General features: G+C 39.0%; 1 protein-coding gene across 16 annotated transcripts in view; it reads right to left on the reverse strand.

Annotated features, from left to right (window-relative positions):
* Positions 1–13142, reverse strand: part of NCOA1 (nuclear receptor coactivator 1) — a 241278-nt gene that overhangs the window by 64425 nt on the left and 163711 nt on the right. For all 16 annotated transcript variants that reach the window (XM_049651968.1, XM_049651961.1, XM_049651964.1 and 13 more), the window contains 2 exons: positions 10543–10640; positions 2017–2194 (listed from right to left, as the gene is read on the reverse strand). In XM_049651968.1, the coding sequence (XP_049507925.1) occupies positions 2017–2194; positions 10543–10640 (276 nt within the window). The remainder of the gene's footprint in view (positions 1–2016; positions 2195–10542; positions 10641–13142) is intronic.

Here is a 13142-nt window from a genome sequence, read left to right on the forward strand (position 1 = left end):
TTATCCTGAGGCAATAGGATACTTATCTTTCTTAGCAAATCTAAATGTCTACCAATCAGAAAACTGTAAAATTTTCTAACAGATTGTATAGGACATCCCCCCTCAAAAATAAGGCCTTACAAATTCTTAATTCATTAACAGTCTGTATAAACAGTTAAAGACAAAATTAAAAATTAATAACTTCCTAGCTCTTTTGCTCACATTTTTACAAGCAGTTAATTAATGCACTTTTCTATTTGTTTCCAGTTGCATCCTAGAAATGAAAACCTGATTGGAAACCACAGATCCATTGTTAAGCAGGAGTTTTAACCTGGCAGGTGTGTCTTCTTAAGGATGGGCTTGTGTACATGTGCGCCTTTTTTGGGGACAGGATTCAGTTTCTCAAAGGAGACTGTGACTCAAATATTTAGAATAGACAGAGACCAACCTTGGGTTCTTATAACCATTCTTATACCTTATTTTATTTGCACAGTTTATATGCAACAATGCCTCAAATATAGCGGGTAATCAATAAGTTATAACATAAAAATGATTGTTAAACATAAATGTTACCTGACTCGGTATAAAAAACCGAATTCAGTTATAGAAAATAGGTCTATACATTTCAAATGATAATCACTGTGTGATGGGACACCATTTCCCAGTTACAATGTTCTATTCAAACCATGGTGGCAGCTGGAAGGTTTTTAAGGCTCTTCTTTCACCATTCCCAACAGTTTTTTGTTTTTCTTTTAACTTTATTCTCTTCACTGACCCTTCCTCCTTTTTACGATCTCATCACCGTGTAACTGTTAGAGTGTTAGAGGAAATCACGGAAACAAACCTGTACTGGAAGAAGGAGTCTTGGTTCTGCTATGAGCTAGCTGTGAGGTTTAGGTTAATTACTTTATCTCTGCACCACCTTTATCATTATTTATTTATTTTGAGAGAGAGAGAGCACGCACGTGTGCGCACATGCAAGCACATGGAGAAGGGGCAGAGAAACAGGGAAAGAGAGAATCTCAAGCAGGTTCCACATTATCAGTGCAGAGCCCAACACAGGGCTCGAACCCACAAACTGTGAGAGCATGACCTGAGCCCAAACCAGGAGTCAGACGCTTAACTGACTGAGCCACCCAGGTGCCCCTGCACCATCTTTAAAATAAAGGAATCCACTATATCATCTCTAAAATCATTTACACTGTAAAATGCTATACCAAAGCACATAAGACCCTTTGATAATTCAAGTATCTAACTAGTGATTTTACTAGAAATAATCATTTCAGGCCCCCAGGTACTATAAACGTGTACTAACTACTCTTTTCAAAGAATGAGGCTTCCTTTCCATTGAGCGAACAATGTCGAAAATAAAGAGCTACAGATAACATTTAATTTGCATGTGTGTATTAGTTACATAGAATTTCTAGCCAAGGCCCTTCCTTACTTTGGGAGTACATACAGGCTACGGAATAGGCACACAGTGTAGCAAATGGAACAGAGGTTGGAAATCAGACCCCATCCGTCCTCTCAGCTAGGCTCCTTTGTCAGCAAACAACCTGTGCACCCATACTTAGGACATCTGAGTTTGAAACCACTTACATCCAAAAATATTCATTTTAGTATATACGTAATATGACAGTATATTTCTCCCTCCCTTCCTCCTTTTTCTTCTTTTTGAGCAGGGTGGTGGGAAGGATATATATGTGTCTCTTTCTTGGACATAATCGAAGCCGAAAACAAAGGCAGTTTCAAGCAGAAGCTTCTAGTGGCAAGGCAGTGACTACTCTGCTTCTCACCACTGTCACATGGCTAGGTCATAAGCTGGAGGAACAGGATAAAAGGAATGCTCTCTACCAGCTATTTGATGATACTCCCTCTTCGTATTTACACATCAGGCTGAAATTAAATTGAAAAATATTTTTAATGTGTTAGAACTTATTTCAAAATGATACTATGTAATATAAACACAACAATTATATAATGTGAGAAACAGCTAGAGAGAGTTCATATTCTTTTGAAAAACACATTGCTTTGTACCTAGTGATTTTGGTAGCAGATTCTTCACAAATTCTGCATGATCCCCTACATGCAGTATGCTGTAGACACTGGTATTCATTAATTCCTCCTGATTGTAACCCAAGTAGCTGGTCACATTCTCCGACACAAATACAATTCTCCCTTCACAGTTCACAACAAAGAAAAATCCATCCAAAGCCTGCAAAACCAAAAAAAAAAAAAAAAAAAAAAAAAAAAAAGGATTAAGAGGGTGGGAGGTTAAAAAATGAAAGAAAAATAAACATACACATCTCTCTACTGAAAAAGAGATCAGAAATATATGTCAAGTTAAAAAAAAGGGGAGACTGAACAGAAGATTTAACACTGTATGTTCTCTGTGGAAGGGACAGAATTTTGAAACAGACTGTACAGGAATGTACAGCAGGGATGAATGAATGTATCAACCCTCTTTCTGCGAGAGAAACTTCAAAGTAGCAGATGTGAAGGAAGTAACCGATATTCACTCAGTCATAAACATCTCTAAACCACAAGTTAAGTACGACAGGTCTCTACCCCCAAGGAACTTGCGGGACAGTGGTAGAGAGAGACACAAACATAATAAAATACCAGTGATGCAGTGTCAGAGACACACCGAGTGTTCTGTGAGCACAAGGAAAAATACCTAATTTGGGGTTGGGGTGGGGTGGGAGGAGGCACAGAAAGGCTATTTAGACGCCCCTAGCTGAGTTTTATAGGGCATAGTGGAGGAGAGGAAGAGGAATGAGGGAAGAACATTCTAGGCAGAGGGGACAGCGTGGTACATTAAGGAACAAAAAAGCAGTTTGGAGTTGTTGGAGTACATGGTACAAGACCGGCTCATGGCAGGAAATAAGTCTGGAGAGGTAGACGGGAGCCAAATCACAGAGGGCTTCCTATGCTCTGAGATAGAGCTAGGGGTCTTCAAAAGGGGATATATATGTGTGTACACACACACACACACACACACACACACATATATCTATACATAGATATATATAGATATATATATATGCATGCCCTAAGGGGAGCATTACATCCACAGAGGCGCAGGAAAAAAGTTAGAACCTCTATTTCTAGTGCAATCTAAGATATAAAGAAGAAATGCAGCTTAATAAACATACTGAAAACCCTGATACCTCAACTCAGTCTAGACAGTCACATATCACAAACCATGGAAGCCTGAGAGAAGATCCAGAATGAAGAGACTGAGCAGGGTGGCACCTTACTTATTTATAATCTTTCCATTTATTGTAATATATTGCAGTTTACTTGCTATAGGATATATACAAGCAGTAAAAACAAGACCTTTAAAAAGGAGAACATTTGTAGGATGTTGTAACAAGATGTAAAATGACAATGAAAATCTGTTGTATACCCAGAAGTGTCTAGTTTTCCGTGGCAAAATTCTTAAAAGAGCTAACAATGTTATGGGCTATTCATTTTTCTTTTTTAAAAAGGCAAGTGTCCCAAATTTGCTGACCTCTTCTAGGATGACAAGTGGTAATGATAATATGTTACCTAGCAGATGTTTTCCAAATAATAAACACACTTAATTTTGTCCCTCCAGGGTAAAGATGATATTTAAACAATGAATAAGTAAACTGCCTTTCAAAAAGACACCTATGCTATAGAGCCAGCATATGAAAATGCTTTGAAATGTTTTGAAATGTACCATAGTTGTGACTTTGCTGTCAAAATGACCCCGGTTCCATACTTGTAAAACTTCTCTTCTCAGTTTAAACATTTACAAACTTTTTACCTGCTCAAACATCTTCCAGTTTCAGTGTGCTTTAAACTCATTTTTTTTTAATGTGATAATGCAATATCCTTTGATTACTTTGGAAGGATCACTGTTTGAGATCAAGGAAGATAGAATGTCAATAAAAACCTTGGGATGTGATTAATGATCTAAACACCTCAACACCAGATAAACCCTTTGCTAAACTATTTTCTGTTTACAAGAGCACAGGAAAGCACTGTCATTTCTAACCTTTTTTGACATTAGCTATGAATTTCATAGCAGGTGATATGACGATAGGAACAACAGAAATACAGATACATCATTTTTTTAAAAAGTAGACGTAAAAATTACTTAAATTGTTCTTAGCTATTAATTGATTCAGTGTAAATACAGTTTCACTTCATTTATCTTATTTTTGATCTGTCAAAAGAGTTTAATCAAGAACAGTTTGGGTATAACTAAGTGTCATAATTTAGAGCAAGAAAAAGACAGGCAAGTAAAATCTGGTTGTTCCATGGCGATTCCAAGGGCCATAGTACCCTGCTTCGTCAGCACGACCTTCTCCTTTTTTCACCTAGTTTTCAGGGCATCCTTCACGGCTCCTCCCTCTCTGCCTCCTTGACAACCTTGTCTATCTTCTCTATCTTCAAAGCCACAGCTACTCTCTCCCTTGCTTTCTTACCCTCCATGTCTGTCTCTGGACGTCGCCTGTTACCTGCAGAGGGAATGGGAGAGACTGAGACCCATTCCCGGGATCACCTCTGTCCAGTGTGAACACTGGCCAATGATGGGCACAGCATCCAGCACCAGCAAGGCTTAGGAATTCACCCAGACTATCTGGTGCAATTATTTTTAAAGTGTTTGCAAAATCCAAAGGACTTAAAAGTTCTCCTTCATCGTAGCAGGCCTGGAGTCCCTGCGGTATCCTTTTCCACAGACCTACTGGGGCTTCTCCAAGTTCTCCTCCCACTGACTGTACCTGACTTCACTGCCAGGCTGGGAAGTTATTCTAGTAACTGGCCTCTGGAATATGCAGCTGATCAGCCTTTGGGGAGTGTAGAACTTTCACCAGGTCCCTGCTTGGCCTCAGTTACATGGACTCGTCATTTCCTCTGTGAAGTCTGGGGCATCATATTTCTTTTGAGCTTCCCCAGAAAAGACTGGCTTGGAAAACAGGTCTACAAAGGCTCCCTCGTGCTTACAGAATCGTCCTGCTGACCCTACTCCTAAGGTACAGATAGCCTGTCTCTTGTTGGAAATGCCTATTTTTTGTTTCTTTTTTTTAATTACAAATGATATATATACTCATAAAAATTGTTTAAGTATGAAAATGAAACAGTAGAAGATCTGCCAAAATCTCACCCCCAAGAGATTGGTAATGTTTCAGGGAATATCCTCTGAGACTATTCCTATGAATACACAAACATCTCTATTTTCTTCAAGTCTGTCAGACTAATATAATCTGCTAATAGTTATTCTACAAGTTTTTCTCGTATGTTGTGCATATAATTAACTTCCAAGTGTCCTTCTGGAAAGGAACCTTCCTGCTTTTCCAAGTCCTGACAGCTGGTCTTCCACTGAGCAGCACACAGGAGATAAGAAGTGCCTGTCCATTCAGTACAACATCATCAATCTGAGGATTTTTTCTCTTGACCACCTTGTGTCTCATGGCAGGGTCCACAGTGGCCAAGGCTTCTCACAGGGCCTTGGCTTTAAATGACTCCACAAGCTTCACTGACTATCACCTAAGTTCCAGTTAATTGACAAAATTCTGGAAATAAAACACACAACTCTCAACAATTATACAGTCTCTGAAGGGAAAAAGACAAGTACGCATAGTTATGAATAGCGCAGTAGAGGAATTCATAAAGGTTAAGCACAGACTGAAGCACCCAAAATGGGCAAAGGGACGACTGTCACTGGTAAAGTTTCCAGGGAGAAGGCCACACTTACACCTGAGCGAAGTCTTGAAAGACACAGAGTAGTAACTCAGGTGGAAAGGACATTCAAACACAGGAACCGGCTTAGAGGTTAAAAACAAAAAAAAATCACCCTGTATGCTCTTGTTATATTTGTGTTATGTACAATAGCAAAACTTTTTTTTTTTAATCTTCAAGGAAAGCAAAAAAAAAAAAAAAAAAAGGGAATTTATTCTAAAGGCAATGGGCATTTTCTTGAAGGCAATGTTTTAAGCATGCAAGGGATGTGGTCTGCTTTTACAAAGATCTTTCTGGAAGTGGGTGTGGCATGCAGATTGGAAGCCAGAACAGTTGCAATGCTATTGTGATACTCCAGTTCAAACCCGAGCCTGAATTAAGGCAATGGCAGTGGAAGTGAAGGAAGAGAATTTGACACAGGCAAAACAAACAGCATTTGGAGACCTCTAACAGCTGTGGGAATGAGTATTTTGGGCGATTCTCCATTAATGATGTAATAAGGGTTCTGGTAGATAGGTGCCTTTCCCTGAGGAAGTGGACTCAAGGAGTAAAGAAATCTAGTCTTTATTACTGACTTTTTCCCCCCTTATTTTTAGGCAGAAGATAAAGGGACAAGTCATAAATTTAGTTTTAGAAATATTATATTTGTTTCTTTAAAAAAATATTTTCCTTTTTTTTTAAGTTTATTTATTTTGAGAGAGAGAATGCACACAAGTTGGGGAGGGGTGGAGAGAGGGAGAGAGAGAGAATCCCAAGCAGGTTCCATGCTGTCAGCACAGAGCCTGACACAGGGCTCGATCCAACAAACCGTGAGATCATGATCTGAGCTGAAATCAAGAGTCAGACGCTTAACTGACTGAGCCAGCCCCAGAAATGTTATATTTGAAATGACTAAGGAACATTCAGATGGGGATGTTCAAAAGGCAGCAAGACAGAATGTAAGAGAAACTGAAGAGAGATCTGAGCTTAAGTCAGACATTAGCAATTTACAGGTACATACAGTATCATCTGGCTTTTTGTTTATTTTGTCTTAACTATAATCATCTCTTCCCCTTCCACAGAATATCTGATTTCCTTTGGGGAGTTACTTCTTCCCAATTAAACAAAGTCTTGTGAGATTCTTAATTAGACCACTGGGAGACTTCCAACCTAAATGGGAATCTCCAGGAGAATTACAGAAAGATCGAATATAGCTGGAATGCATTCACCTGTACCAGCAGGGTACTGCCCAGATGGGTCTTTCTAAGAGACCATTCGTACAGTATCTGATTTTTAGCCTCCTTAAGATGACTTGGTTTCATCTCACTGCCAAGCATCGTTCTGGGATACCCAAATAGCACTCTGATAAATTCACATTTGCTTGATTTGGGCAGAACTGGGGTTCTATTGCTTGAAATCAGAGAATCCTAATTGATAATTTACACATACTTACATGTATGCACACATACATGAATACATCACATGGACATAGGCATAGATGAAACTGCTTGGGAAATGTGCACAGAATAAAAAAAAAGGGAAAAGCGCCAAGGCCAGAACGCTGAAGGATGCTAGCATTTAAGAGTCAGGCTACGAAAGAGAAATCTGAGGAAGAGGCTGAGGAGTAGCCAGAGAAGAGCAGAGATAGTTCTGGCAACGAGGCAACAGGAAGAGTTTTAAGAAAGCAGGACTGGGTGGTGAACGGTGTCAGGAGGCACACGGCAATGGAGGGAATGGCACAAAGTGAGGTAAGGAGGCCTGAGTGTGTGGGTAAGGTATAGGGAGACCTCCATGACTAAAACTGAATTTTTCTTGGGAAGCAGCTGGAGATAAGAAGCTACGGTCAGCTAATGCAGAGCTGTGAACAGGAGGCAGAGGAACTTAGATAGCAAAGGGCAATGGACAATGAGGACAGTAAAAAATGGAGGAGTACTTACTGTGTGGCAAACAATAAATATCTGTCGAATAAATAAAGGCTAATACCACTCTCCCTTTAAATGTGAAGAAATTACCTCCAGTATCTTCATTCTTAACTCATGTTCCTTCATGTTTGAAAGGGGGAGGGGAGGGAATAACAGTGTGGTGAGAGTTCCTAATAGAATAGTAGATATTTGGTTACTTTTTAGATCTGCACACCTTCAAGTCCCTCCAGACCAATATTGCCAAAGAGAACTTTCTATAATGACAGGTAAGTTCTATATCTGTGTGTCCAATACAATAGTCACTGACGACATATGGGCACTGAGCACTTTAAATGTGGCTGGTGACGGGGCACCTGGGTGGCATAACTGGTTAAGTGTCTGACTTGGGCTCAGGTCATAATCCTGCAGTTCTTGAGTTTGAGCCCCACGTCGGGCTCTGTGCTGACAGCTCAGAGCCTGGAGCCTGCTTTGGATTCTGTGTCTCCCTCTCTCTCTGCCCCTCCCCCGCTTGCACTCTGTGTCTTTCTCAAAAATAAATAAACATAAAAAAAATAAATGTGGCTGGTGAGATTGAAGCATTGGGGAAAAAATACATATATATATGCATATATACATATATATATTTATTTTTTTAGAGACAGAACAGGTAAGCAGGCGAGCAGGAAAGAAGGGCAAAGGGAGGGAGAGAGAGAGAGGAGGAGGGTAGGAGAAAGAGGGAGAGAGAGAGAAAGAGAATGAGAAAGAGAATGAGGTAGAGAGAGAGAATCTTAAGCAGGATCCATGCTCAACGTGGAGCCCAAAAGAAGGCTCAATCCCATGACCCTGAGATCATGAGGTGAGCGAAAATCAAGAGTTGGACGCTCAACAGACTGAGGCACCCACGTGCTCCTGAAGCACTGAATTTTTAATTTTATTTAGCTTTGAACAGCCATGTCTGACTAACAGCTATCTTACTGAATAGCGCAGCTCCGGACTCAGCCTGAATGAACCAATGGACAGTCTCATGGTAACTTTTCACCACTTCTCTTAGCTGCCCTGGATTAGACTCTATAAAGTTTCAGATGATGAGGATGGGGTCAGAGGATACAAAAGAAGGTCCAGAAAAGATTGTCAACGAAGGCGACCCTGAAGTCTGTGAAAGTCAGCAATTCTATTTTGCAGTCTGTTTCATGTTATCTATAGCCCATAAATAAAAATATTATTAGCTCCTTGAAGTCAAAACCTAAATACATTTCTATTCTGAGGTTTTAGAATTTCTAACTTGATGCGCTTTTTCATATTTGAAAATGTTTGCCTAATGACATCTAATTCATGTGATGCTATGGTACGGTTTTCCTTTGATTCATAGTGATTTTCAGGGTAATAATTTCATCAGCTAAAAGAAATATTCCTACTTTGTTTTCTTTTTATACTAGCTTCGAATGGATGTTTTCCTGTCATTTTCTCTTCATGTTAAAGCATCGTGGACTTTTCTCACACGGCAATGGTGAGTGTTTATCTAAATTAAAGTAGCAGTAGTAATATTCTCTGTCTCCAGCTGTGCTATGTTCAGTTTGTTAACAATCCACTTGTTCTACTTGTTGATCTCTGAGGTTTCTGAAGAACGTGAGGTGAAGCTAGGATTTCAATGATCACCATTTTCCTACAGGAACCCCAGGAATCTCAAGAATCTGTATATCTTGTACTTACCAGTATCTCAGAAGACATTATATGCAGAAAATAAATTTAATATAATATTTAATGAATTGAAGGGAGTCCTGAGGCTAGGGCACTAAGAAGGCAGACAGAACCCACACACAGAAAGTACAAGTTATGAAAAGACCAACCCCCTGCAGGGTGGAGAAGAGGAGCAGTAAATGCTAAGACAGGTCAGGGCTCCAGGAAGGGCCCAAGTGTAACAAGTGGTGTGAAAGGTGCCAAGCAGGGGGAAGAGACGGGGTGGAAGCTGGAAATGAGCTGAAAGTGCTCTTCTTTCTTTAATGTCTTTTCCTCTAATAGCTTATATTTTAAAATTTCAAACTATAGCAAAGTTGAAAGAATTCTGTAGCTAACATCTGTACGTTCGCCACCAGATTCCACCATCACATTTTCACTATACTTGTTACAGTACTGTTTCCAAAACATGGTCATGTGTCATGCAGTCAATGTAACAGGATGTGAAGAGGGGACAAAGAAAACATCAGACTCTACCACATGTGGTTACCCTCCCCTCTCCCAGTTTACGTGTATGCACACGCTCACATGGTAGTTGTTTCTACCCAGTTTCTATTTACTCTGTGGGGAACGAGTGTGTCCGTACATGTGTTCTTAAACATTCATGTGTGAGAGGCATCACTGAAGGTGACGGGCCTGCTTGGAAACAAGACACCTACGCTGAAGACAAAGGGAGTGAAGGTTAGATAGGAAAAGCTGAGGTGAAAATTACACAGTAATTACAAAACAATTCAAGTTTAAAAGTTCTTCAAAAATTTCGGTAGAGGGTCATTAAAATAGTAAGTTCTCATACAGTGTTTACGTAAACATTTGAACATTTTAGTCAGGAAACTTTTCAGGAAAACACCTACTGCAATAAAGTGACGCATCCCCTCACTCAAAAGTGAAATTCTACAGACAATATAGATAGCACTAGTGAGCTAAATAATTCTAATGTTTTATACTCCCAACTAGTCCAAACCACCCCAGAAATGAGTGGCAAAGCCATACGGTAGGCTTCGGTTTTCCATCTGACTACATAGAATGCCTTTATGAAAATTTCTCATATTCGTTATTTCACATTTCATTCTGAAACAGCAACAACTGTCAAAATAGGTTACAAAATAATTATTAAAGGTTCTTTAAAACTTACTTTGTTTTATAATTTATTAATCTGACGTAAGGTATAAAAGAGAAAAAACCAAATTATCTTGGAACAAAGATTTTGATCCCTTTCTAAATCAATGAGAATAGCTACCTCCAACAGAAGAGGTCCCAAGGATTCCTTTTCTATCACTCCTTGACTGCTCGATGAGATGTCTGATTTCTGCACTTCATCATCAGTTGTTGATTTCTCTATAATAAAGAAACAAAAAGTCATGCATCCAAAAGGGCTTGTTTCCATATTGGCAAGTTACAAAGACACAGATTCACCTAATTTAAGATTCAAATAACATTTACTTATTATCTAGGCGATATTTATTGATAACATTATTTAATCTTAATGATATTCACTTTATGGATGACAAAATTGAGGTTTACAAAGGTTAAGTAATGTGTCCCAAATCATATAACTAATAAGTGGCAGCAGGATAATTTGAATTCTGACCTATCAAGTCCAGTGTTCCAGCAACGGGGAAAATGGTATAAATATAAAGCCTTTTGAAAAAGTCTACACCAGAAGTTTTTAAGAAATGAGTAAACTGTAAAAGAATGATGATTTCCTCCATTTTTCTTTTTCCTCTTCTGATTTGATAAACTGCCATTGAAAAGAGAGTGAAGAAATGCTTTTTCCTTTTGTGAGCCTGCATGAATTAGCTTACCTTTCACATTCCTGTCATGATGATCTGATTGATAAAACTGTATAACTACTAAATGATCTGAAATTCTTTTGTGCAGTGATGTTGGAAAAGCCATCCATCATCTTCAAACAGCGCCATACTTAAATAAGTTTCCAATCTGTCAAACTAGTGAGTTAGTTAGCCAAAAACCAAATTTGGTATCATTGAATATAGAGGCTCATTTTTTTACTTTAATGGGTAACATATTTCAGGGGCGCCTGGCTGGCTCAGGAGCATGTGACTTTTGATCTAGGGGTTGTAAGTTTGAGCCCCATGTTGGGTGTAGGGACTACTTAAAAATAAAAAAAAATCTTAAAACAATTAAATATGAAATATTTCATACATTCCAAAAAATACAGGAAATGACATAGCACACATCACATAGCCACCATTCATTTTTCACGGATGTGAACATTTGCTCCACGTCCTTCCTTCTTTAAAAAATAAAATGCTGCAAATAGAACACTCTGCTACCACTCCTTCTCTGTCTCTTTTCAGAAATAACTAGTATTCTGAGGTCAGTATAATAATTTCTAGGCCTGTTTTTTATTACTTAAGTACACATGTATGATTTCTTGAACAATATATCACCTTTTATTTTTTTTTAATGTTTATTTTTGAGATAGAGAGCACCAGGGGGGGAGTGGCAGAGAGAGAGGGGGACAGAGGATCCAAAGCAGGTTTCCTGCTGACAGCAGCAAGAACTGTGAGATCATGACCTGAGCTCAAGTCAGACTCTCAACTGACTGAGCCACTCAGGCACCCCTACTGTTTTGTGTTTTAAAGTTTACGTAAGTATATATGGACTTCTCCAACTTAGTGTTTCCACTCAATATTATGTTTGAGATTTAAGCACACTGATGTAGATCTGATTCATTCATTTGAGATGGTATATATCATGTGCTTAACCCACAGTTAGTAGATTTCCTAAGCCACTACTGACAGACCTTTGACTACCACACACAGTGCTGTAATAAACTATTTTCAGTACTTCCTCTTTTGTACATGTGTGACAGTTTCTTGAGGGTAAACACTAAAAGTGAAGTTGCCGGTTCATAGGGTCTATGTATTTTCGACATTACTAAGTTTGACAAATTGCTCTCTAAAGAGAATGTACCACTCGTAACATTCAAGGGTTTTTGTTTTTATGCATCCTCACTGACAATTGATATCAGCATTAAAAAAAATTTGTGTGTGTGAATCTATTGGGTGTAAAGTGTCATTTCATATAGTGTTTATAACAACAGCTTTACTGATTCACAATTCACATAGCATGCTATTCATGCATTTAAGGCATACAATTCAGGGGTGCCTGGGTGGCTCAGTCGGTTAAGCGTCCTTCGGCACAGGTCATGATGTGGCGGTTTGTGAGTTCAAGCCCCACCCTGGACTGTGTGCCCCCTTCTCTTTATGCCCCTTCCCCACTCACTCTCCACCTCTCAAAAATAAACATTAAAAAAAATAAAGCATTCAATTCAATGGTTTTTAGTACATTCACAGGGTTATGCAACCAACATTATAATACATTTTAGAACATATTCATCAACCCAAAAAGAAACTTTGTACCCTTGAGCAGTCACCCCCCATTTTCCCAATGCTCCCAAGCCCTAAGCAACCACCAATCTACTTTCTGTCTCTGTGGATTTGCCTATTCTGGACATTTAGTATAAATGGAGTCATACAACACATGGTCCCTCGTGACTGGCTTCTTTTGCTTCGTGTGCTTTCAAGGCACTGTCAGTACTTCATTCCTTTTTTTTTTTTTCTGCCAGATAATATGCCATTATATAAATATACCTTGTTTAACTTATCCATTGGTCAGCCGATAGATACACGGGTTGTTTCCACCTTTCGGCTACTTATGAATGATGCTGCTACGAACATTTGTGTGCAAGTTTTTGTGTGGACCTAGGTTTTCCTTTGTCTTGGGTATATACCTACAAATGGAATTGCTGGGTGATACTGTACCTCAATGCTTAACATTTTGTGGAACTACTGGACTGTTTTCCAAAGTGGC

Source organism: Panthera uncia, assembly GCF_023721935.1.
Source record: "Panthera uncia isolate 11264 chromosome A3 unlocalized genomic scaffold, Puncia_PCG_1.0 HiC_scaffold_12, whole genome shotgun sequence".
NCBI lineage: Eukaryota > Metazoa > Chordata > Mammalia > Carnivora > Felidae > Panthera > Panthera uncia.